Consider the following 16,312-nt stretch of genomic DNA (forward strand, 5'->3'; position numbering starts at 1 on the left):
TTCACAGATGCACCAGTCTCAGCTCCAGAATACTGCTGGTTCTGTTCCTTCAAAATCTTACCTGGAAAGAAAGGCTTGATGCTGCTTTATCGTGTCCAGTTCATAGGTTGATGAATCACTCCTTTTTCGTGGCAGCTGCTTCTTTGGATCTTCTCCGTTGCTACGGGGAATATCAATGTTGCTCCTGCTGAGGTGCCTGCTGGCTTCCAGATTAGAGCCACTGGAACAATAGCTGTTGTTCACCGTTATTCCAGGAGACAGGAGGTCGGTATCCTGCGATTTGAAATACATGGATTTACCACTTTGACAACTGAATCAGGAATACACCCACATTATATCCTTCTCCTTCTATCCTCCTTTCCCCATCTACCCCAAGATCCAGTTGAGGGCAATACAGTACCTCAGACCACACCACTTCCTAAGGGTGTGGGTGAAGCTTCACACCAGAGGGTGAAGCATCCCTGTTCAGAGCAGATGCACCCAAACTGAGACACACGTGCACCTTAAAACACGTTTGTCATTGGTAAGGAAAAGAGTCTTTGTTGTTTCATGAAAAGATCCTTACTAAAAACAGGGGCCATGGAAGCACTGTGGCCAGCAGACCTATTCCCAGTAGACACTGGGAGCCAGCATTACCTGGACACTCACAACGCTTCCTCGCCGACTGCTGTTCTGGCTCTCGGACACAGTCTGATTGCTGTAGCATAAGGCATCAAATCCCAGAATTCCTCCAACACAGTCCCCTACCAAGCAGACCTGAAAAAGGCAACAGAAGCAGGGGAGGAGGAAAAATAAACAGCCCCTTGACTTCAGTTCAGAAATAACAGTTAAAAGGAGTGCTGGATTATACCTAGGAAAGCTGCAGTAACAGGATGCCCAGTTCTTTCATCAGTAAAACTATTCAGTCAATGAACATCCACTCATACCCTACAGACTCTCGTTATTTAACATAGCTAATACGTTCTGGCTGTTCCCACCAGCTGACTGGAGTGAAGTGAAAGCAACACAGAGCACTGACTACAGCGCTAACTCCAGCCTCAGAAAATCAAGCTTGATTCCCTCCTTGCCAGCTATCCGTGCTACTTCAGGCAAGCTTCCCTGTGCTTCTGCCCCCCGGTTTGTACCCTGAGAAGAGAACACTGTCCTGCCTCCAAGGGTATGAGCAGATAGGCACAATAAAGCACTGAGACCCTTGGGTGGGAGAGGGCTGTCTGGGTCCCCAGGCACAGCGCTGGCTGGGAAGAAGCTCAGCGTGGATAAATCACACTACAGCAGTGCAACGTGACAGCTAGTCCAATAGCTCAACCTCGCAGGGCTAGAGCGTCACTTTGCTCACAGAGGTGTGAGGCTCAGTCATGGTCTTTTATGGGGCACAGCAGCTGCACAGTCTCAAAAAAGAAACCCACTTCTGTGACAACTCCAGCGCAAGCTGCTGAAGGTCCTTTAAAGAATGCTTAAATATCCTTGGTTTGCAATGGCAGCAGAGATCATGTTTAGTAACAAAGGTACCATTCCCGATTTGGAAAGGTGTGTCATGCTGAAAATTGATTAACTTCACAGCTTTGTACCTTCATTTCTGAACACAAGCTCAGACTCTGCTTTGAATCCCAAAGGTTCAAGACAGAGCACAAGCAATAATCTCTCTCTCAGAAAGAAAGAAATGGAAGCACAACACTTTCTTATTGCAGCTCAAAACTGTCATGTTTCCATCCCTCCTCAGAGATTAATGGAAAAGAGAGCTTCAGAAGGAAATTGCTTCACTTGCTCTTCCTTTCTTTGTGGCTATAAACAGCCGCTGGCTCACCTGGCCATTGAATGACATGCCCTCCTGGGATCTGATGAACTCGCTGTAGGCCTGGTTAGCTCTGACGATGACCGTGGCTACTGCTTCTTGGTACTGCGGGGATGATGTTGCTAGCAGAGGGAGTGCAGCAAGGGGAATGTGATCCTGGCTGTTGGACAGGCAGCCTTCGTCATGACTATATGGGCTGAGGCTGGATAGGGCAAGAGATATTGGAAATATTCAACCTAACATACAGAGTGGGGAAAACCATTTGCAGACAGTACAGTCAGTATTGCGGTTCATTAAAAAAAGCCTCAAGATAGAAAGGCCATTTATTCCACTGTGAATGGGTGAGAGCTTAATAAATCTTTCCCTCCCATCAAACGTAAATCTTCAAGGACAACATACTTACATTGACAGAACAACCCTCAGACAAGGAATTAAAGCCTTAGTATTTATTGGATTAATTAGAATAAATCAATCTCAGAACTCTCGCTGCATGATTACTGTATTCACTGAAGCTAAGTATGAAATCGAGATTGAATGCCTCGCTAGTGTATTAATAAGTGCATTCTCAAAGCGTGGTCAGAGCTTTCAATACCACATGCAGAACATTTCAGGGAAGCAAAACAACCCAAAACCCAAGAGTAAAATTTTATACGTGTCTCTCTGAGACAAAGTAGCATCAACTTACCTGGACACCAGTGAAAAGGCTTCAGAGCAGATGGCTGGGCAAGGGACTAGCCTGATGGCAATGTGTCCAAGAGCAGCTGGGTAGTGTACCCTCATCACTGTGTCAAACACTGTCGTGATGGTGTTGACATCCCCTTGCTTAGAGCTCTGGTCACCACTTCCTGAGTCCAGGATGTTCCCTCCATGGAGTACCAAGAGGAGGACATGGATTTTACTTGGCTGCATTAATGGCTGCACTGATTCATCCTAGGTGGGAATGAAAGAGAGCACAGTAGAAAGGCTTATTTTGCAAGGAGTTGTTTTAGGGGTTTTTTTTGCAGGAGTTTTCTTTGCAAACTCTTATTTTGCAAGAGTTTGGTTCAAGTGTATTTTATGCAAATTTTATCACCTTTTCTTCCCCAAGCTCACACATGGTGCTTACAATAAATGCACTATCCACATCAAGTCCACCCAGGGATGAGGCAAACAACAATCTGTGAAGCAAAGTATTTCCAACAGAAACAGTATTAGCCATGATACAAGGCCTTGGGCAAGCCCCCATCTAGAAGACTGAGTTCAGTTTGGGCCATTCACACACAAAGATAATTGCAGTGTGACAAGGACCACAGAAGGACAAGAAGCATGCGAACTTTCTGAACAGAGACTAAAAGAGTTCAGCTTGATTTGCTTCGCAAAGTTACCTGAGAATGAAATCCCTGCTCTCAAACACAGTAGAGATGAGTAAAGAAAGCTAGGGAGGGAAGAGAGGCACTTAAGTCAAAGGACAGTGCAGGCACAAGCACAGGAGTCCAAACTGATCCTGAATAAGTGTAGACTGAAAGTCAGGTTTCTAAACACAGGAGATATGAGGTTTTAGAACAAAATCTGCAGGTTTGTGGGTAAGAAACTAAACTCTCTTCAAGAAGGAATGTGCTTAATTTATGGAAACGGGCATTAGATACACCTGGATAAAACAGCTGAGAACCTGACTACTCCTTCCAGGTCTCTTATCCTACACATGTGCATGAACAAATGCACACACACAGCCTCAGCGTAACTGACTGTCCTAAGCAGAAGGAATGCTGAAAGTAAAAAAAGTTGCATAAAATTTTAACCAGGTAAAACATGGCAGCAGTAAAGACGTTACTTGTGTGCGTTAGGGCGGAAAAATAAAGAAATAAAAGATAGATGTTGCTTTCTGTTGGAGTGCTAAGCTCAGCTGCAGCAGTTGACAGTAAAACACATTCAGCAAAATTAACAAATAAGATCAAACAGGTCAGCAAGTGGCAAGTTACTGGGGAAAGAAGTTGTAGGAAGACATCAGTCATTGCATCTGTTTGCCTATGACAGAAGTTATAAATAAGACTTCAGATTTGCTTATACTGTTGCAAAAGAGGAACTGAAAAGAAAAAAATTCAAGATCCCGTGACCCAAGACTGGCTAACATCTGGCTGGGAGACTGCAACATGACACAGTAAAGGTTTTTATTTTGGCTGTCCAGGTCTTTTGCTTATTATGTTGAATCAATTCCTTGCCTAAACAGACAGGCTGTAGTTTGGGGGAAGGAGGGAATTGTATCTGAACTCCAGAGTGGGTTATCATTAAGTGCTCTGCCAGAACAGCTGTAAGGCCAATCCTGATGCCCCAGGAGCAGGTATGAGAGCATCCATTGGTACTGGTCACATATTAGAACACAATGGAGCAGGAACTATTTTTAATATCTATTTGCTACCAGGGCTTTCAATGTTTACAGCTCCCATACGGACTCAAATCCCCCATCCCAACACCTCTGAGATATGTGAAAGCAGGTACTGATCTTTCCTCCTGTGCCTTATCCCTTGTGCTAGCAGAGACATTTGAGAACATCCTGGGCAACTCCCTGTTGAAGCAGAGAAATAGCCATTAGGAGGGGGTGTGGAAGGGGTGGAGGGCTGCAGTATTTTCATTTGGCAAATTCTTCTCATTTTAGCATCTTTAATCACCTGTTGTCCTTTGAGCACTGACTGAGTCCCTGACAAACCTGCTAGTGGGAGGAAAGCATGCCCAGGCACACATTAGCAACCTAACAACTCGCTTACATTTTTACCAGATAATGTTAAAGCATGTCTTAATACACAGCCTACCAGAAGTATTAAAATTCAAATCCAAGTCTGTAATAAAGATTTTCCAGACCTCCTGCATAAGAATGGCCTTTAATTATTTAGTACCATTACACTGTATTAATGCCTGCTCTTTAAACCTTCTCTGATTCCAGTTTACAGTGCCTGCAAAGTGAACTTTTGCCTGGTGGGAGGCATGGGAGGAGCGCGCTCAGCATCTCAGCACCGCTCCTTGCTTTCAGACAAATGTTTTAAGTGCTCATTTGGAGAACAACATGAGTCACCAAGCTCAGGTCATCCAGAAGTTTATCAGAAGTCATTTGGAGGCACCTTTCCCTTTCAGTTCATTAACCTCTGATCTTGAAGGAAGTGGGGAACATGCAAGCAACTGCTGATTAGTTTAGGGGTGGAGGTGGCTATTTAGAACTTTCTTCTAAGATCTGGAGTCTCTTAAGACACCTGACTCCTGAACTACCTTTCTGTAATGAAATTCAGATGAAATTCTCTTAGGAATTTCATACTATTTTAGTAGACTGATTGTGAATGACTACAAATAACTGTCTTTTTCATCTCACTTTGAAGTCTGTTCTTTTTCTAAAATGAAGGCAGAAATGGGAGGGCGTTGAGTTTGTACAGCCCTCTGAAGAAGACAAGTTCTCCACACCATCTTGAGCTCTAAGAGAAATCTTAGGGCTGTGACTTGCTTATCTTGAGGTGGCTAGAGCCATTCCCATCCCCAGCCACCCACTCTCCCCATGGCCCTTGAGCTCTCAGTCTATTACAAAAAAGCCAAACCACTGTGAACTTACAGCCTGGCACACAGAGTAATACCAAAACCACGCTCATGGTCTTTGATAGACCACAACATAACTTAGGCCCTCTGCAAGCAGCTACATTATCTCTGCAGCACAGACAGGCAGATGCTTTAAGGGCAGGATGAGATGTGCCGCTCCAAGATGCACTGTCTCACTAGGACACTGAATTACAAAAGCCTGTATATGCAAGTCTAGAAAGCCGGGGTGTGTGTGTGTGTTATTTATTTATTATTTTATCCAGACTGCTGATACAGGCTATGCTATAACCGGTTTCCAAACAAGACCCTGAGCAGCTCCAAAGAGTGGGCTACAGCCGAGCTATGTCACCTGGACCACTGCAGCCTGCACCTTGGTGCTGCAGTAATGCAGCTCTCACATCCACGCTAGCATGTTCGGCATTAGCAGGATAGCTCTGCCCAGCAGTGCCTCAGGCTGCAGTTATCTCCACAGGATTAGTATTTTCTTCCAGCTGGATACCTGACACTGCCTGCAAACTACAAAGCATTTTCTGTATGATGTTAAAAAGACAGGTGAAATAATCCCTTAAACTTAACTGTGAAGCACACAGCATGCCAGTATGGCTCCGAATGACACAAAGACGATACACCGCTCACAGCACAGGGAGCTGTTTACCCCATTTACCCCACACGGACATGTTCCAGCAACAAAGGATCTCGTTACAAGAAACCAAAGCACTTACTTCAATGATGCTGAGCCTCTCCACACTGGAGCCAACGTGGTACTCTGCTGATGTCTCGTGATACAAGTCACCTGGAAGCACAGAGGTTTGAAATGTCAGCACTGCAAAATGCTATTTGGCAAAGACACTCTTCCATAAAGACACTGTTTGTGCCAATGCCTCTCAGCCTCTTCTGCCTGACATCTCCTTAATTATTTCATCAAATTGCCCTCTCCCTCCCTCCTGCCTCCTTCCACCCGAGAAGCCTGGGCAATGCTGGGTCACTTATTTTCCAGCAATTTCTCATAACCTCGGTAAGCGCTGAGGACATTAGTGAGCTCTTCTCTCATCACAGTGATCCAGTATCATTGCTTTATTAAGGATGGCAACAATGGGAAATCCCTGCACAATTGTCAGAAATGATTGGTTTGTGGGAAAATAAAAGGAATTACTTGAACTATGCTGGGGGAGCAGAGAGCTGATGTGTTCATACGTCTGTGCCTACACAGACCGACTTCGTACCAGAAAGCCTAAGTGTCATCTTCCACCGTGCTGCTACATGAATCGATCTGGCTGAGGAGCTAGCTTCCTTTCAAAATATCATAACAATGAGCAGAAAATAAAACCGAGGCAGATACAGACAAGAACAAAGGATGGAGCAAGACGAAAGAAAGGAGAAATTCAAGTCATTCAAGACAGAGCTGGAATATTTCATCATTATACGAGAGAATCCTGGCTGTCGCACAAAGGAGCCTAACCAACATGGAAAATAAAAGAGAATAAAGAGCTATCCCAGCTCCCACTGGGCAATTCTTTTTTGGCAGCACTGGGCAGTCATTTTTATGCTCTGTTTCAGCTTCTCCTTTTGTGAGATAAGGATAACAAGTTTTACCTTTTTCAGAACGTGGCTGTAAATTGCTTGGAAACACTGTAAAATATCACATGCAGTTTTTACTTAAAAAGAGTTACCCTGGACATCATCGCATTCGGGGGTTTCAATTTTATCCATCAGATCATTGGAACTCCATTTGGTTATTTCTTTCGGGAACATTTCCTCATTGTCAGACAAGTCCTCTTTAAAAAACAGATTTTTTGAGTCACACACACAAAAATATGTATACAGACAAGAGCACAGAACAAAATTTTAAGTACAATTAAGGCCCCATAACTCTATGTAATCTTATAAACATTTGGATGGCTTAAGTCATAATAAAACATGATACTTTAACAGCTTTTGTTATATAGAAACCAAAGCACCTTTTGAAAAGTAAACAAAATGTTTTAGTTGCATGTTTTTAACAAACAAAACTCTTAAAGCATGGAAAAATAACATGGATTTTTAATGCTACCATTTCAGGCACCAAGTTTGACATTTTTCTTGCCATACTTTCTGATGATGCTAAAGCAGCCAGAATGCTCCAGTACAGGAGAGGACAAAGCAACGTTTGCTGCTGGGATCCTCCCAGACCTGTTTGAAAGCTGCAGGATGTCTTTGGGGGAAGCGGTGACAAGGATCGCTATTGTTAATAGGACCAAACACCGAAAAAGGCATGAGTAATAAAGGAAATGTGAACTCCCTAGTCTATCTTTAGCCTGATTTCCTTAGGAGATGAGACTTGTTTGATCACACTGAGTGCATGTGTCTGCCATTTCCCTCCTACCTCAGGATCTTCTGAATCCCCTGGCTCAGATCAACTACAGTTGATAAAGAATAAGGGTCCCAAAAATATTATGTTCCTAGAAGTGCAATTAAAAGGAAGAGACATAAAGGAGAGACCCTATAAAACACCCCACAGTAGTATCCAAACATAAGAAAGGTTAATAGCCTTGCTCTATAGCAGACATCAGAGGAGTTATGCCAGGTTAGGGGAGAAAGGAGGGCTGTCAGGTGGGCGACATTGGAAGGCAGGCTTGTGCTTTGTGCCCACACCACACGGTGCTGGGCTGCAGAGCCCTAATTCACCGCAGTAAAAGCCTGACACAGGCAGGAGTCCAGCCTTGCCTGTCCACAGGCCTTTGCTGGTACATTCACACGGAAACATGCAGCTGAGCCCTGCGGAGGCATCACTAAACAGGCCATTAGCAGCCGTAGCACTGGAAGAATTCCTCCCGGTGCTCCCATCGGACACCCCACACACCCACTCCCCATGCCTGCTGGCCAGGGCTAGGTTATCCAACACGTGTGGACTTCCCCCACAAGAGGCTGAGCTCACTCTCAGCCCAAGCTTGAACACAGGGCGGCCAGTCTGGAGCTGAGAAAGGGCTCACAAAAATGTTTATGTCAAACCAGAGGTCCTCTGAGACAGCAGCAGCCTGATGGCTCCTTTATCGGGTGAGAGCACGGACCCAGCCCAAGCTGGGCAGGGCACCATGCAGCCTCCACGATTCGTGCTTAATCCTGGCAGGTTCCGGGGAAGGAAACAGAGCCCCAGAGCTCCCGCTTGAACCCACAGGAAACCAAAAAACAGCAATGCAAGTCTTACAAAGATGCCTTTGCTATGGGTTGCTGGTTCCTTTTTTTTTTTTTTCTTCCTCTTTTCTTTTTTTACATTGAGGATGTATCTTTTACTGTTACAGAGGTTAAGTGCTTTCTAATTTATTTATTGTTCTGCGCTTAGTATTTCTTTCCTGAAAATTTTGGGCTTGTAAATTTAATAAAGAGTTATAAACATAATAATAACAGCAGTAATTACAGATGTCTTGAAGATCTAAAAGCTGTAATCTTCAGAGTCCCAGCCTAGGATTCCCCCTTTCTTGTTGCTGTACAGTTACTAAGAAAATAATTTGTTGGAAGAATCCTAGGATGGGGAACGAAAATATTATGAAATATATTCATCTTTTCAGCAAATCTGAGCAATAAAAAAAAAAAAATGAAAGGGACTAAGTGCAGACCCAAGCAAAGACCAATTATTTTTAGGAGTTTCTATTTACACTTTGACCATAAAAAGAGAGCGACCTGGAAAATTTGCCTCAGCATGCCATTTCCTTTTTCAGCTACAGAAAAAAATCTGAGTAAATGCCCGTTTTCCTGCATAAGGGAGTGCGGAGCTACCTGTTCAGAGCAAGTGGAAAGCACAAGCATGCAACACACATGCTGGCAGAGAATTAAGAGGAAGATTGCACTCAAAGCTCCTCCAGCAACTTAATCTAAATATTAAACTTATTTCCTTGAGAGGTTTAATTACAGCCCTTATTGCTGCTCAAGTGATCATTGAATGGGATATTACTCCCATTATTAGCATTTATTACAGGATAGATATTAGATATTACTGTATTTGTCACTCTCTTTACCAGGGTATGCCAGTGAATGAGGATGAGTGGGAAGCTGGCGACAAGAAATCTTCTCAGGTTCAGGTTACACCCACTGCACTGCGAGGAAGTGTGTGTGTATATATGGGAAGCACTTCTGAGGAACTCTGCTCAGTGTTGACTCACATCCTGATCTGTGCCAGTTCCCATGGTACCAACCCCACAAGCCTCCCTGGATGAGCTGCGAGCGGTGCTTCATCCCTGCGCACAGACCTGGAGCTGGGACATGTCATCTGCGGGCCGAGGGGCAACAAGAGGTCCCTCCCGAAGAGAGGGCTGCGTTGAAGAGCACACACATCAAGGCTTCAACTCTTAAGCCAAAATCCCATCGGACTAGGCAGACTTTTCAAACCCAACTGTGCAGATTGCAGAGGACAATCTGTACGTAAATGGAGACATGCTGCGTGCTAGCAGAAGAGGAGCTTTTTCTGTTAGCAAGCTCCTAGAAGTATTGCAACAGAGGTGCTGATACCAACTGTGGCACAAGGCTCATTTTTGTTAATTCTCCTTCCCAGACCTGTTAGGAGCATGTCAGGGATTCCCTGGGGGCCTGGATCCCAGGCAGAGCTGTCTCCCTCAATTTTATTACTGAGTAATTAAAAAGGCAAAAAAGAGGGTGGACAGCAATGATGCCGTTTCAATGACTCACTCCTCTTTTCTTGTATGTACATTGTTACAATAAATCCCTTACAGAGTTCTTGTAGATGCTACATAAGTTAATAAATAGACACACTTAAACTACGTTGGCCCTTCTCCTTTACAGGCAAGAGACACATTCACCCCAACTGGCACGCATCCTGGCCGTTTAAGCTGCTATTGTGCAAGTCACTACTCTACAATAGCATGCCACCTTCTACCCCAGAATTTGAGATGCATGCCTAAATACTTGATGCGAGAACTCTTCTGGAATGTGATGCTATCAATTTTTTGAGACTGAACTTTAGCTGAACATCAGTGAAATTCTGCTTTACAAAACTGGGGCGTCATCTTCTAACAGCTGCATTTCACAGAAAGGTCACCAACTTCATCAGCGCACGTTGCACATCTAACTTAACTTGGCATTACAAGCCGAGACAAGAGTCCATCTGTTGTCAGTAGAGACGGAGCCCTTCAGGCTTAAATACACATTAAGTACAACACATAAAATGAGTGCAGTGGAACAAAGCTTCTTCACACACACATGCACAGAGAAAAAAAATAACACAGCTTTCTCCTAATACTGATAGTCAAAATTACTTTGAGAACGCTGTAATCAACACTGATTAATTTTGGCACCTGAAGTACCTTCTTGCATTCACTATTGTATTTCTTGGAACGGGGGAATAAGGAGTTAATAAAGGCAAACTTGGGTCTCTTCAGGCCCAGACAGGACAATTAATCATATCTCCTACTGATTAAAAAATAAACTAGAAAAATAATCAGTCATACTGAATCACAGTCATTAGGACACACCCACAGTCCAGTTAGTATTGCTGAATTTTACCTACACTCATTTTCACCAAATAAAATACAGTTCCAAAGGTTCAGACTGTTCAAGATCCCTTCAAATAGATCACACTGAATCTGAAACGTTGCTGCGTTAAATAAAAGAGTCTGCTGGGTGATGCTGGGGATGCTTGAAGAAGCTGCACTGATGCTGCACGTATCTTGGTTAGAAGGGAAAAGACTTCAAACAAAGCAAAAAAGTCTCGCTTCCTTCCCCGCTCACCCCCCCCCATGCCTTCCGTTCTCTTACCCCACCATTTCAGGAAACAAACGATGGTGATTTAGGCTCCACATACCATGTGCATCAAAGAATTCATCATCTGAGCTGTCATCCGAATCTCTGGCAATGCTCTGCATCCTCCACTCGGAGATACTATGGCGTGAGGGACTTGCTGGAAAAAACAAAAAAGCCTTATGCGATATGCTACATCGACAAGACGGAGAGTTCCCAACATGATCTCTGCTGGAGGAAGAGTCGTGTGTTCTCTATGAAAATTCACTGCTGCAATATTAAAAACACAAAACCCCAATGATGCTGGTGTGATGTCAGTGTACCGCTTTACAGATCCTGTTTGTTTACTGTTGTTAGAACCTGCCAGCAAGATGCTACATTAAAGCAAGCTGTTTGTATCGCTCTTATGCTATTTTGAATGGCAGCTATTTATAATTGTTAGTAGGACGTGCAAAATCAGCTGGGTTTTAAAGTTTGCAATTAGGAAGGAAGCAGGCTGATTGGAAGCTTTCTTCGTGCCTCTAATCAGCACACAAACCATGCCTCTGCTTCGCTAACTTTCGGGTGGGTACCTAAGCAGAGCAGCCTGGATAGAAATAATATGTTTTCTGGAAGGAAATTGCTTCCACACAAATTGGATTAGAGATCTATTTAAACTTTAAACTTGAATGATTTAAACAACATGCTATCCAACTACTTCATACAGAGCTGTCAGAGCGGCTGTCCTGACGAGCGAGGAGAAAACCCAGTGGTCCTTTTTGGTTCCTGTTTGCCCTCCTGCTCTCACACCTACCTGCTCCCTTTCATTTTCCCCTCCAGAGTTCCCTGTGCTAAATATAAACATATTATGGCTTTTTTCTTTTTTTTTTTGTTTTGTTTTGGTTTTTTTTTCAGATATAATTTAGCAATGATCCAGCCTGAACTCTTCTTGGCTGAACTTGTTACAGAACAGCCATCTGCTGAAGGGAGCACTGTCCAGAGAACGACGAGAGAGGGGCTTTCTCCCCTCTTTCAGATAGTTCTTGCATGTCACACAGCGCACACAAAGCGCTTGCAGCAGCCACCTAACCTAATACTGCAAAAACCTGAGGAGACTGACAAATTCTCATTTACCATATACAAAGACACTGAAAGGTTCTGGTTACTGTGACAGCTGCACGAGCCGTTTCATGCTATTGTTGTAACAGTGTTAAATCTGTAAGTCAAATTTTTCTAATTTTGCTACCCGGTTGTCACATGGAAAGAGGATGGAGACCCTGTGCAGAGTCATCTAATTGCAGCTCAGCATTGGCTCAGCAGCCCCCAACTACCCCACCGCCCACCCCTTAGGGAGCAGCAAGCGAGGAGGTTGGCAGAGCAGATCTAATTCACGCTGGAGTGACGTCAAGGCACTCGCATAATAGTTGCTAAAAATAGACCATATAATAACATATGGGATGGTGACAAGGGTCCTGCTATCACCAGAGGTCTCGCTTAGATGGTATAGAAAGGACTGAGATCTTTTGGAGAAAAGGCGTTGCTTTTTTCAGCTGGAGGTAGCGGTAAATCGAGACAGCCCTCCTTGCTTCCATATGTTAATATGCTGCCAGCATGAAGAAGGATTAAAATATCTGCATGACGTACTTCCCAGCACATCACAATTCATTTCTTTCATTACTTTTTCTTGTAAAAGCTGAGACATTCTGCAGTTTAAAAGAAATTCATGCTTTGCTACCAGTGAGACCTTCAAGTGAAATCCTAAGAGGTCTGAAAACTACAGCTGCCAATGAACATGTCAGCAGTGGAAGAGGGGGTTCATAACAAAGGGTATAATGAGAGACGGGCACATCAATATAAAATCCTGGTGCAAGCAAAGTAGCCAGCATTTTTATCTTTATACAATGATTTATGAAGCATCTGGTAGATTGTTCCCTGGGGCTCACTCCTGTGAGTCATCGCAAGGTAAAACTACTGCTCATCTCTCATTCACCCCGTGATGAAATGGTAAATAAAAATGGAGACTCAACTCGCAATATTTAGTGCATATGAGAGATGGAGAAGCTTCACTCACCTAGATGTCCCCTTCCACTGTCACTGGAAGAAATGCTGCCCCTTGAGGTTTTCAGAAAAATCAAGATTTTTTTTTTTGCCCTCTTGCTGCGAGAGCTACTACCCTGCTATCAGCTGCACTTGACTAAAAGGAGAGGGAATTGCTGCGGGTTCAAGCCTTCTGTCTGTAACTCGCTGGGGATTCACCCCTTTGTACAGAACGGTCTGAGGAAGGGAAGAGTTTAGTACAGCAAAAAAAGGTGACTGCCTAGGGAGAGGTGAATGACAAAATTCAGGACTCAAAGCTGAGTCCTTACAGGGTATATCCATAGGGGAGGCTTTAACAGCAAAATCCTGAAAGCTTCCTGAATGGTATTTAAAAGGAAATATAAATGCGATCCATGGTCCCACCTAATCCCAGGCTGTGAGGTTTAGTCTCCAAACAGCTACTGCACATCATCACCAGTGGAAGGCAGCAGCACCCACCCACTTTTTTTGGAGTACCTGCCTTAATTTCCCCAGTAGCTGACGGGAGTGCTGCGCTGTGTGAGCTACATTGCAGCACCCACAGAGCCAAACGCCCACTTTTGAAATGAATGGCATGTAGTAACATATAACCCTGGCCAAGGAGCACGGGGTGCCGGCTGTAGCTGCCTCCTGGAAAACAAGAGGCAGTTAACAGCGACCCACAGCCAGGCCGGTTCTGTGACACAGCAGACATCCAGAGAGGGAACACTGCTAAAGGACCCGGCCTTATAGAAGCCACCAGTGGCTCTTGCGTAACAGGGACTAACTCTCTCTGTGCTGCTGTTTGTCATCTGCCGAGACCCAATGCTGCTAGCCAGCTGCTGCCTGCTCTTCTACTGTTTTTTCATAGTTTCTCTGCTTTTGAGCTTGGCAAGAATTCTGCCATGTGCCACTGAGTCACAGTTATGGGATGACTAGAAACATTCCCAAACCCATAACAGGTCACCAGAAAAGACTGAGCCTGCAACACCAGCAGAGAAGGCCTCCGAGTTAAAAGGACTCACAGGAGAACAGCATTGTCCAAAACAGCATTGTCCCAAAGGTGCCAGCCACGATGAGGCATGGTCATACCTCCCGAAAGCCCAACCTCCATATAGTTCAGAGGAGCACGTCAGCAGCAGCATTTTACCTCCTCTCTTTGAAGATCGTGAGGACTTAGAAGAGGTGGACCACTGCTTAGTGAGCGATCTTCCAGAGGCTGTTTCGCTGTTACCAGTGGCATCCTCTGTGTCAACGGGTGAAACCGTGTTGGCTTCAGCATCCTTCTCACCAGGAACGTCTTTGACTCCGTGCTGCTCGGTATCATTTTCACTGCAGAACTGGGCCATCTTCTGAGCCAGCATCAACTGTGCCTCCTTCTCCAGCCGCCGGATATCCTCAATGGTGAGCCCATACCATTCGTCCTGCCAGCACCAAGCCTGCCGATGGGCACGGACCATGACCTTCCGCAAGCCTGCAAAGCCAGAACGCCCCAGTCACCAGTGCTACAAAACTGCAGGAATCGATGTGTTCCCTTCCCCAAAACCTCAAGACACTGTGGCACGGATATTACAGTGGTGTCAACTACACAATGCTGTAAGCTGCAGTAAAGGACCTTCATATAGCAAGCGGCAGGATGGCAAATTAGTCACTTCATGTACTTTATCTCCTCAATTCTTGCTAATCAACCATGCATGGAAAAATTAGCCAGTCTTCTGCAACTGCTTTTAACTTGGGAAGCGATTTCCTAATTCCAGATCCAGGACTTTGTCTCGTGACTGCCCTCTCCACCAAGGAGGAGCCAGGCACAGACCACAGTTGCAACTCCCATGGAGTTTCGGGAAGTCGTAACATTTGGATCCAGCCTTCAAAGTGAAGTGTGTTCCCAGAAGAAAGAAAAAGAAAAAAAAACCATCATCAACAAAAACCACTGATTGTTTTTATCCAGGAGAGTTTCAAGTGGTTCCTTCATGAACACTACATACCCCACCACAATTGTTACATGACAGAAGCACATCCCACATCAGCAGTGCTAAGACTAAAACACCTCCTTTCCTTAGAAACCTGTTTTCTGCACCTGGTTTCTATATATCAGCAACACAGCATCACAAATACGAGCTTCTGAGATAATGGGATGGGAAGGAAAGTAAGGGAGGGAATAAAGAGGCTTTATTTTGCAGTTACCATCTGTCTTCTGCTGCATAAGAAAAATGAAGCAGGTAAAGCCAATTTAAAATATTTCAACGTATCACATATCTGAAAGGAAGAACTGTCTCAATACCAACACACAATGCTCCTGACCAGGCAACAGAAACTTTCCTCCAAGACTGAAACTTGTTGGCTAACATCATCATACCACCAAGACTTTTAGAATAGTATAGTCACTCAGGATTTTCAACCAATATTATTGCTTAAAAGCTCACGACAGGTCAAAGCTCCAAACTGCTATTTATTACTGATGGGAACACACAGCAATAATGGTGCTTTTAAAAGCTTCTATAAATACTGACACACCAATCCTCAGGAGCCTGGGGGGGGGGGGGGGATCAATAAATATTGTTCCCCTTTAATTACTGGGAAACTGAGGCAGAGATGGATTGAAGGACATGCCAAAAGCAGCAGTGGGAATTGTCGTCAGTGGGATTAGGGATCCACAGTTCTCCTCTGCTAACCCTGGAGCAGAAACATACCGTACCGAAAGGCTGGCAGGCAGGGTAGCCAACCTCTTACTCTAATGAAGACCCTGGCTGAAGACCACAGGCCACAACACCACCGCTGCTATTACAAGATAGAGAGTAATCAACAGGCTACATTAAAATCATTTAGGTTTTGGGAGCTGCAGATCGAGCTCTCTAAGCACCACCAAGAGGAAAGATGGCCCTTGTAAGCGACCCTCCATTTCCAGGAGCACAGCCAAAGCTGGATGGTCCCACTGCACGCAAGGTTGCTAAGGTGTTTCCAGCAACACGTGCTTCACTGTTGTACAGAAAATCTTAGATCTCACGACCGTCACAGTTTCTATGATGTTCAGCCTAAATATGCCTTTTGTTTTCAGCAATCACTTTTTTTTTGTTTTTTAAACATACAAAAAAGCTTATTTTCTATGTTTATTTCCTTCCAGGTCTGGGCACTTTACTGTCTGCTCTGCTCTTTGGTTAGTTCTTAATGCCACCAGCCACCACAAGTCAATGCATCAGGAGGAAA

The 16,312-nt window shown here is 44.4% G+C and overlaps 1 protein-coding gene across 6 annotated transcripts in view; it reads right to left on the reverse strand.

Annotated features, from left to right (window-relative positions):
* Positions 1 to 16,312, reverse strand: part of PITPNM2 (phosphatidylinositol transfer protein membrane associated 2) — a 142,149-nt gene that overhangs the window by 29,263 nt on the left and 96,574 nt on the right. For all 6 annotated transcript variants that reach the window (XM_075516314.1, XM_075516313.1, XM_075516311.1 and 3 more), the window contains 8 exons: positions 14,259 to 14,582; positions 11,139 to 11,234; positions 7,018 to 7,122; positions 6,070 to 6,140; positions 2,478 to 2,722; positions 1,805 to 1,994; positions 637 to 756; positions 62 to 273 (listed from right to left, as the gene is read on the reverse strand). In XM_075516314.1, the coding sequence (XP_075372429.1) occupies positions 62 to 273; positions 637 to 756; positions 1,805 to 1,994; positions 2,478 to 2,722; positions 6,070 to 6,140; positions 7,018 to 7,122; positions 11,139 to 11,234; positions 14,259 to 14,582 (1,363 nt within the window). The remainder of the gene's footprint in view (positions 1 to 61; positions 274 to 636; positions 757 to 1,804; positions 1,995 to 2,477; positions 2,723 to 6,069; positions 6,141 to 7,017; positions 7,123 to 11,138; positions 11,235 to 14,258; positions 14,583 to 16,312) is intronic.

Source organism: Mycteria americana, chromosome 13 (assembly GCF_035582795.1).
Source record: "Mycteria americana isolate JAX WOST 10 ecotype Jacksonville Zoo and Gardens chromosome 13, USCA_MyAme_1.0, whole genome shotgun sequence".
NCBI lineage: Eukaryota > Metazoa > Chordata > Aves > Ciconiiformes > Ciconiidae > Mycteria > Mycteria americana.